Source organism: Cicer arietinum, chromosome 7 (assembly GCF_000331145.2).
Source record: "Cicer arietinum cultivar CDC Frontier isolate Library 1 chromosome 7, Cicar.CDCFrontier_v2.0, whole genome shotgun sequence".
NCBI lineage: Eukaryota > Viridiplantae > Streptophyta > Magnoliopsida > Fabales > Fabaceae > Cicer > Cicer arietinum.
Window position 1 is genome coordinate 51,287,502 of NC_021166.2, and position 9,870 is coordinate 51,297,371.

The 9,870-nt window shown below is 26.7% G+C and overlaps 1 protein-coding gene across 1 annotated transcript; it reads right to left on the reverse strand.

The window, feature by feature from the left end:
* Positions 1–5,971: 5,971 nt before the first annotated feature.
* On the reverse strand, positions 5,972–7,242 carry LOC101488699 (transcription factor TCP9). Its single transcript, XM_004510834.4, has one exon. The coding sequence runs from the start codon at positions 7,126–7,128 to the stop codon at positions 6,112–6,114; it is 1,017 nt and encodes a 338-aa protein (XP_004510891.1). The 5' UTR covers positions 7,129–7,242; the 3' UTR covers positions 5,972–6,111.
* Positions 7,243–9,870: the final 2,628 nt, after the last annotated feature.

Here is a 9,870-nt window from a genome sequence, read left to right on the forward strand (position 1 = left end):
TAAGGAAAATTAAAATAAAAAATAGCATTCAATTATAAATATATAATTTAATTGATAAAAATTTAGTGTTAATATATTTTTTCAAAACACATATATAGTAAACGTTGGTTCATTATATTTTTTAATATATTCATATATATTATAATTTTAAAAATTGGAAATAACTTTTTTAATAACTTTTTATATATTCGCATTTTATGATTATTTTTAATAAATTTGTGTCTTTTATGTCAAATAGAATATATAATTTTATTTTATAAAATGTTACTAAAAAAAATAGATTGACATAAATTGAAAGTAATTTTAAATGGATTGACATTAATGAGTAATTGAATTAGAAACGTATAAAATTATTACTCACCATAAGTGGAATAATATAATTGTAATACTTCAAAATTAAACATCACTAGATTATGGCCCCGCGCAACGCACATATTAATTAATTAATTTTATAAGTTTTATAAGAACTATTTTATGTATTATAAATATATTTATCTTATAATATTACTTTATTGATTTGTAATAATTGAATATGATTAGAAAAATTAAAATGAGGAAAAATCATGTTTATTACATATATAGTAAACTTTTGTTCATTATATTATTTTAATATATTCATATATATTATAATTGGAAGTAACTTTTTAAATAATTTTTCATATATTCATATTTTATGATTATTTTTAATAAATTTTTGTATTTTCTGTCAAATAGAATATACATTTTTATTTTATAAAATGTTACTAAAAAAAATAGATTGACATAAATTGAAAGTAATTTTAAATGGATTGACATTAATGAGTAATTGAATTAGAAACGTATAAAATTATTACTCACCATAAGTGGAATAATATAATTGTAAGGAGGATTAGATAAATAGCATTTATGTCGATATTTATGAGTGATTATGTGGTTTTTTTTCATTTAATTTAATGATTAATAATATAAATTATTACAATAGGTAAATGACTAATAATACTATAAAATAATTTATAAATTTATTATAAAATAACTTATAAAATAATTTGATAATAATATAAATTATAAATTATTATGAAATTGTAAAATAATTTATAAATTTATTATAAAATAACTTATAAAATAATTTGATAATAATATAAATTATAAATTATTATGAAATTGTAAAATAATTTATAAATTTATTATAAAATAACTTATAAAATAATTTGATAATAATATAAATTATAAATTATTATGAAATTGTAAAATAATTTATAAATTTATTATAAATAATTGTAAAATAATTTTATAATTTATAAATTATTATAAAATAATATTATCAAATAGATTTTGGAGGTATTAAAGAAATTATGGAAGGAAGAGGAGAAGTTGTTGAAAGAGGAGTGATACTCTCATGAGGTATACATCAGCTTTTTGGCTGATGTGGATGAAATATGTTGAAGTGACAAAATATGATGATGTGGCAAAAAATGATGATGTGGCATCGGGAGTCTGTTTTAAATATATATAATAGATAGATGACAAACAAGTTATGAAATTAGATGAAGTTTTCGTGTGAAATCAAGAACATCAAATTTTGGGCACGAAAATATCATCCAAATAACATTTAAAAAATTTGGATGATGCATTTTATTCTCCGCAAATATTTATATGGTAAGTGTATGTATAAAACAATGTTCAGTTGACATTGTATACAAATTATTATATCCTTATTTAATATTTAAGATAAAAAAATACATGATTTTATTTTTTGGTTTTTTCTAGTAAAAAAACTTATATTTCTCGGTTCAAAACAAAAAATATTATTTTTCTAGTGCTAATTGAAGGAAAAATGATTACCACGTTATGTTACACAATATGAAAGAAAAAAAAAACACACTTAGATGTGTCTTTATATATGTCACTAAATAGTTTCAAATTAGGGAAACACTTTGGACCAAATTATGTGTTTCTATCTCTTACTATAAATCAGTGACCTCTTTTTAGCCAACTAAAAAAACATCTTTCAAAATATCTTCCACTAGAGAGACAAAGAAAACACCTCATATCTACCACTAGAGTTATCTTTCAAAATTCACATTCTCATTATATTTACTAAATATCTGCAAATTTCATCTTTGAGAGAAAAACATCACAGATATTTGAACTTAAAATGCTTTAAATATAAGGAGTTACATGCATCTAGCAAACAATATATAAATATATCACATCGACATCTCTTAACAAATTCAGGACATCTAGCAAACAATATAAATATCTCACATGCACATATTACGCCAAAAAAATACGTTTTATAACACACTTATTTTAGTCTTTTATAACACTAATAAGCTAATGTTAGCACTATTAAAAATAGGCGGTGTTTTATAGTATTTATTAAATGCTATTATATGTAATTGTATTTTACGGGGTTTATTATAAAAGAAGCATTATAAAATATTTAATAAACGTTATACGAATTATAAAAAAATAGGTCGCCTATAATAGCGTTTTATAGACAATGTTATAATATTTTTTTCATATAAAAAGAATGACCAAATCATTGTTACTAGGTTTTTCATCTTAATTTATTATAGTGATTTTATTACTAATATTTATATATTTTTTTTAATTTATAACAATTGTAAAATATGTAATAAATTTATCAAAATGCTAAAGCTTTTATTAAAAGTATAGTTATTGTAACATAATTTTACTTCAAATATAAAATGTGGTAATACAACTCAATTCATAATAGTCAAAAATAAATCTTATTATAAGAAATGCAACAAAAAACAAAAAATAAAAATTGTTGCTAGTACCATATAATCCTTTTACATCTTTGAACGAAATAGGCTTACTTGCAACTTCAGTTGACTGAAATAACAAAAAAAAAAAGTTGATATTCCAAAATGCAATTAAGATATTTTAAAGAACAAGTTTGGCACCATTTTTGAAACCATAGATATAAATCTTCACCCATATGGTATAAGCTTGTCTAAGGCATAATATCACATGTTCGAAGTTAAAGAAAGTTTATCATTAGTGATTATCCAAACTTTTCAATACCATTCATATCATAGAGGTAAACATTTTTCATACCAACTCAGTCAAGTCATAATAAGTTTTGATGAACATTTTTACTCTCTATGATAATAGTTAATAAAGAGATTTGGGTTTCTTTAATACTCCATAATATGTGAAATCGTCGTTCAATAAAGGAGCATACATAGTTTTACAATAATGAATTCAAAATCAAATGAAATACCTAATGCTTGAAGGTGAGAATAAGAATTAAGATATTAAGTAACTTTTTATCTTTATATTTTCTTGGACCATATCGAGCATTAAAGTATTGACTCGTGATTCTTAAAACTAACTAAGGAAAACAAATTATCATGTCAAAATGCATAAAACTAAAGTAACGAGTTGTTCACGATTACAATGAAAAAATAAAAAATTCTAATGAAATGACCCTAACATGATATTCAAATATCTATATAGATATCAAATACCTAAACCAACAAGATATGCAACAAATCAACCATATCATCATGGAAAAAATTCATAAATGAGCTTAAAAAACTTATAGGATAGTTATAGTGATATCTCATCACAAATTAAGGGTTATATGGTTTGATCGTTGGGAGAAAAATATAAGGAATAAAGTAATAAAGAAATTATATATTCAACTCCTCTATTTAATAGAATTAAGTATCAACAACTAACTATTAATATTAATCATTTAAAAAAGAAAATCAATTCCTATCACAAAACTCAAATTTAATAATGTAATTAAGATTGAAAATGTCTAACAAAATTTATTCTCTCCATTTATCTATCTGAATTTTGTCGTCAAACTTTTAAACTAAAATATTAATAATTAATCTATCTATTTGTTTTGAAAAATGAAAAGAACATCTACTCAATATTTATACATAGAAGTATGGAGAGAAATAAATATATATAAATTTAATTTATATGTATCAATAATAAAAATATTGAATAATTATAATTAAATGTCTTTATCGACAAATTATATAAATTAAATCCAATATACATTTATTTATAAATTCATAAATAATCCCTCAACACTAAAAAGGTTTCTACGTTACACTATTTAAAAATAAAAGAAAAAGGAGTTGTGAATGTAAACCAAGAAAAACAATTCACCAAATTTATATTCTTATCTTAATATTTTAATAAAAAATTAAATTCTTTTTTATAGAAAAAGTTAAATTTTATATTTCTTTTAAAAGTTTGTATTCTGAGAAATTTTCAAAAAAAAACTTTCAGAATCAAAACATAGAGGTTGAACCTTCTAGATCTGAATTTTATTTTATTTGTTTTAAAAAATTTTGAAATAAAATTTTAAAATACAAAGTTTAAATTTTTATAAAACAAACAGAACTAAAAAAAATTATTTATTACATAAAACTCAATTTTTTAAAACATATTTATGTGTCAAAAAATTTTTAAAAAAAATTAATATATAAAATTTAAATTTTCTGAAATATGTATTCGAATGTTTTCTTTCTATGTTCTGAATCCAAAATAAATTTAGTAGAATATAAAAAAGTATTATTTTAAAATTGAAATAATTTATATAAAATATAAAAGTATATCGTAAAATTTTAAAAACAATGTCGTGTTTATTCTCTCTCGCACATTAATCTTCCTTCACGTTTTCTTCGGCCCAGGCAAACCAAAGCCAATAAAAGAGTTCCTAACCTGCAACGTGGGCCCAATATAAACCCCCACGTGTCGTACTGAAAAGTGGTACCCCACCTGCCAACATTCCAGAAGTCGACACGTGTCCTATGATCTCACTCTTATAGGTAGGGACCACTTTGGAAAGCCCTCTCGATAACTGTGTTAAAACAGTCCCGTTTAGTTTAGGGTCCACCCATTAGGCCACTCCCCTCTTGGGTCCCGCATCCACACTCACATGACCACAATATGAGTGGACCCATAGCCACTTTCACCCATAATAAATTCTCCAAAAAGTAGCACAAAAAATGAAAATTATTATTATTACTACTAATTATTACTCAATATAAACAAAAGTGGATAACGAAAATTCATCTATATTAAAAATTAAATACATCAAACCTACAAGGAATAAAGAAGGCAAAACACTTCCCGATACTCCAAATTACCATACTTATCTACCATATATTTTAATGTGTAATTTATAATTATTACTAATAATTCATATCATGGAGTGATAATAAAGTGATTTTGAGGAAGAATATAGTTAAAGTGATTGGGAAGTCTTGAATTCAATTCCCCTGTTAACCAAATATCAAACATTTATCTTTTCTGAAATTAATAACTCACAATAATAAGTTTGTAAGTTGAATATTTATTTTAATCTTTAAATATATAAAATATTATTATTATAATTTTTGAATATATTTATATTTAAATTATTTTTATATTCTCAAATATCTCTTTATTATTAATTTTATAATTTAATTAACTAATTCATTCAAAGATAAAATTGTTAACTAAAAATACATTAAAAAATTTAGAAAAATATATAATAATATACTTTTATAATTTTGAGACATTTAAAAATGTTGTGACAGTATCTTACACATTTATATATCAACATATCTACTCAAGATTTTAAGAACACTTATTTTTACATAAATAAATTCCAGGACAACACCTAAAATCAAGAATAAAAATCTTCAGAAAAACACGAATAACGGTTATTCTTATTCTAAATTTTTTAATTAATATTGTTGTTAAACTTAAAAAAAAGTAAATATCTCTAGCTGTGGAATAACATAACAGTACTAGTAGTACCCCCATTGCACGGTTCACGGAGTCAGCACCCCCACTATAAGTTATATGCTCATTTGGTTGTGCATAGAAAACCATCAACCATGAGTTTAATACATAGTTCCTTGGTAAAAATAAGTTTTTGGCTGTCTTCTCTTCAAAATGATTTAGCCCCCAAAATCAGTTCGTATTCTACTCTGTTCTGAGTAGCTTTGCCCCCCCCCCCCCCCCCCCCCCCCCACTTTTCGTGTTGACCCACACACACACGTGGTCCCCACCATTTTATAACCCCCCACTCACGTGCGCACGTGCTCTTCTCCAAGACAACGTCGCTAACGAAATTCAACGTTCTGCTTCACTTCAATGCTTCGAAGAAGATCGCGACAATAACTGAAGCTCTTGCCTATCATAAATCTCCAACGAAAAATCCCTCAGCATCTGCGTGGTGGTTGTGGCGGCGGCGGTCGGAGCCATAACCGACGCTCTCGCCGGAGATTTTGATGGAGGTGAAATCGAACACGTGTTGGATGACGTGGAAGTTTGTTGAATTTGAACGGGTGTTACCATGGAGGAAACGAAAGCGGAGATTGGTCTTGCTAACGTGAAAAACTGAGGCTGATTCGTTGGAACCACGAAAAAAGCACTTCCCGCTGGAACGACTGCGTTTGATGGTATGGCCCACACAGGTACCATATTTTGCGGTAACGGAATTGCAGTTTGTTGCGGAATTATAGCAGTGGTAGTTAGGTTTGTGTTTATGTTTGCGTTTGAAATTGAGGTTGTTATTAAACCTGCTGAAACTGAAACGGTGCTGTCGTTTATATCCACGTAAGCACTATTAACTGGTCGTTTACGTTTCTTCTTATCAGGTGAATCTTCCAGTTGTTGTTGGTTTTGTTCCGGGTCGGAGCTTTTATTGGGAGAAGTTGTTGGGATCTTGAGAGTGCCGTTAACGGACATCGCGATGGCGGGGACGGTGCCGGTTCCGGTGGCGGCGATAATGGCGGGCTCGGCGTGTTCGAGGAGCCACCGGATTGTTTCGCCGTCGGATTTATGACCGAGTTCTCGGGTCAATTGAAAGATCCGAGCCGCACACGTGGCAGGCATTCGGATCCGACGACCTCTACCTTCTACTTTTGTGTGACGGTCTTTCGTGGAGGCTCTCTTTTGAAGCGGTTGTTGGTGTTGGATTACTTGGGTTTGGGCTTGGGCTTGGGCTTGTATTAAAGCCTTGTTTACTTGCATGGACATGGATATCCCCGTCGGCACGTGCATCGCCATCGGCATCACGTTTATCGCTGAGCCATCCTCCGTTTCTGGTTCTTCTTTGGGTTCTCCTAGCGTGAGATCAATGTTTCTAGAACCTTCTTGAGACATGAATGATAAAAAAAAATAAACAACTTAGGAGAAACTAGGAAGGTGTTTTTATGTTTTACTTAGAATTAGAATGCGAGAGTGAAAGTGTGTTAATATATATAGCACAAGAAGGTTGAGATAATGAGAATGAGAGGGTTGTTTTTTATTGTAGGATAGAGAGGGAGGTAGTAACTAGTGATATAGAAGATGGGGCCCTTACATGGAAAGAAAATCTACGGTGATCGTTATTGGACCCAATATGATAAGGACTAATGCACGTGATGGGTCCCATCTAATGGGGTTAGTGTTAGGAGAAGGTTATGGTCAATGTTATTCACTTTGTTTGCCAAACTACACAAAAAAATGTTAAAAAAGAGAGTGAAGGATGAGGAAGAGGATGGATGAAAAAAGAAAGGAAAAAAAGAGTATGGAACAAAATGAAACTCGATACGATTCTTTCTTGCATGATGAATTCATGATGGTATGAACAAATTGAAACGGATAAGGAAAATGATTCTTTTCTATAGAAATAATTTTTGTATGTTTGTTTCTTCTATTTGGATAAATATTTTTTTTCTTATATCACCTCATACATACTTGATGATCTTTGTTTGTGGAAATCCAAATGGAATTAGAATCGTAATATTACTTTATAATATTTCCCTCATAACACGGAATTTTTTGAATAAATAATATTTGCATGTATACATTTTAAAAAATATATTAGAAAATAAATAATTATTATTAGTAATATATTTTAATCACCTTTCTTGATCTTACAAACCCATCAATGAATTAATATTTGCATATATACATAATTTTACTTTTGAATGCCTAATATTCATTTACATTTTTTAGGACATAACAAAAAGATTGATGTATTTTTTTATATGTTTGTAAAAAAAAATTATTTTATATGGATTGTTACGTATACAACTTTCAATTAGAATTGATCAAAAAATATTTCAATTTAAAAAAACTAAAGTGTTGTTTATTACTTTATTTTAAAGATGTTAATGCATTTAATTGATCATATATATAATGGACTACAACACGAGAAATTGATGTTAAAACACGTAAAAAAAATACAATTAATCGAAACAGGAGAGTATAAAATAGTAGGAGTGGGTAAAGTTCAGTTCTGAACTAGAACCGTTTGAAAATTAAACAGAATTGATTTTCAGTTCGAAAAAATGAACCAAACCAGTTTTCAATTCAAAAAACCGAATCGAACTGGTTTTTATTTTGAATTGAACCGAACCAGTTTAACTTAGTTTTTTTGTTCATATAGGCCAAATTTTACATAATTACCCCTAATTACTTATAAAAAAACAAATTCGGTTCAAGTTTTTTGAAATAAAAACCAGTTCGGTTTAGTTTTTTCAAATTAAAAACCGGTTCGGTTCGGTTTTTTAAACTGAAAACCAGTTCGGTTCAGTTCTTGTTTTAAAAAATCAGTTCGAAAACAGTCCGATTCTCAATTTTTATAAGTCAGTTCAGTTCAAAACCAGTTCGGTTCGGTTCAGTTGAACAGTTTAGTTCAGTTTTTGGTTTTTTTGAACACCCCTATAAAATAGCGAAAAGAAATGCAAAAAATTAGAAATTTTAATAAAAGAATAAAATAAAACTAAAAAAGAAATGTGAGATGGGGCAAAAAAAATGCATCAATTGTGGGAGGTTCCCTATACCACAGGATATTAAGATAACAAATGACATCATGTAAAAATGAGATAGAAATTGTTCCACTTTTAAAGTAAGAAAGTTTAATGTCAAACAACATCTAATATTCTTTAGAACAAAACAAACAACATAAAGAAAACGGACCATATAATTAAAAAAAACAAATAAAGACATCAATGACAAAGACTTGAAATTGAAAAGTCAATACAACAATGCTTCGTGCCTTTGTATTTTTTGAGTAAGAGCATACATCATAGGATATTAGGAATTAGGATGTGTGAAATAGTGAATATGATGATTCACAATTTCACAATTCAGACGGGTTAGCTTCAATGAATTATGATTTTCAGATATTTTAAAATTGGAGAATATGTTTTTAACTGAAAATTTTAATTGCAAAATCATTTATTTTAAAATATTGATAGTAAAGCAAGACATACAAATATTTTTTTCTTAAGACAAACATACGAAGATAAACTTCAAGTGACAAGACAGTGTGTGACCAAACAAATTTTAAATAAATTAAAATATCTTAAAATTAATCCAACTATAAAATCCAATTTGCAAGCTACCTCTCACTCTTTTATGGAATAAATATCTATAGGTAATAAACACATTTTAACTCATATTTTGTGAAGTAAATTATTCTCAAGAGTCTTAAATTGAAAACAAGACATAAATAAATATATTGCATCCGATTCTTATTATAAGAAAATGTTTGGAAGATATTTTAATCATTTTTATAAGAAAAGTGACAATTTTTAAGAAGTATTTATTAGTTAAATTTTATTTTATCTTATTTAATGTATTACAATTTTCTAATAGGGATATACTTAATAAAAATGTTTACAAAATCATCACAATAAAATAGTTCATTAATTTTGATGTCTTTTTTAGTTTTCTTCTTATATTAAAGATCAGAAAAATATAATGTTTTTGTTAAATTTAATTATTTATTTATTAATCTTCGAGTAGATATGTAATCACAAACAAATCTCATAAGTAGTCACATGGTGTTGTATAAATAATTTACAATTATCTCACAATGTCACGTCATCTACAAGTAATATGATGGAATTACCT

Excerpts from the sequence above, each read along its gene's own strand:
- LOC101488699 (XM_004510834.4), bottom strand. The coding sequence starts at position 7,128 with ATGTCTCAAGAAGGTTCTAGAAACATTGATCTCACGCTAGGAGAACCC.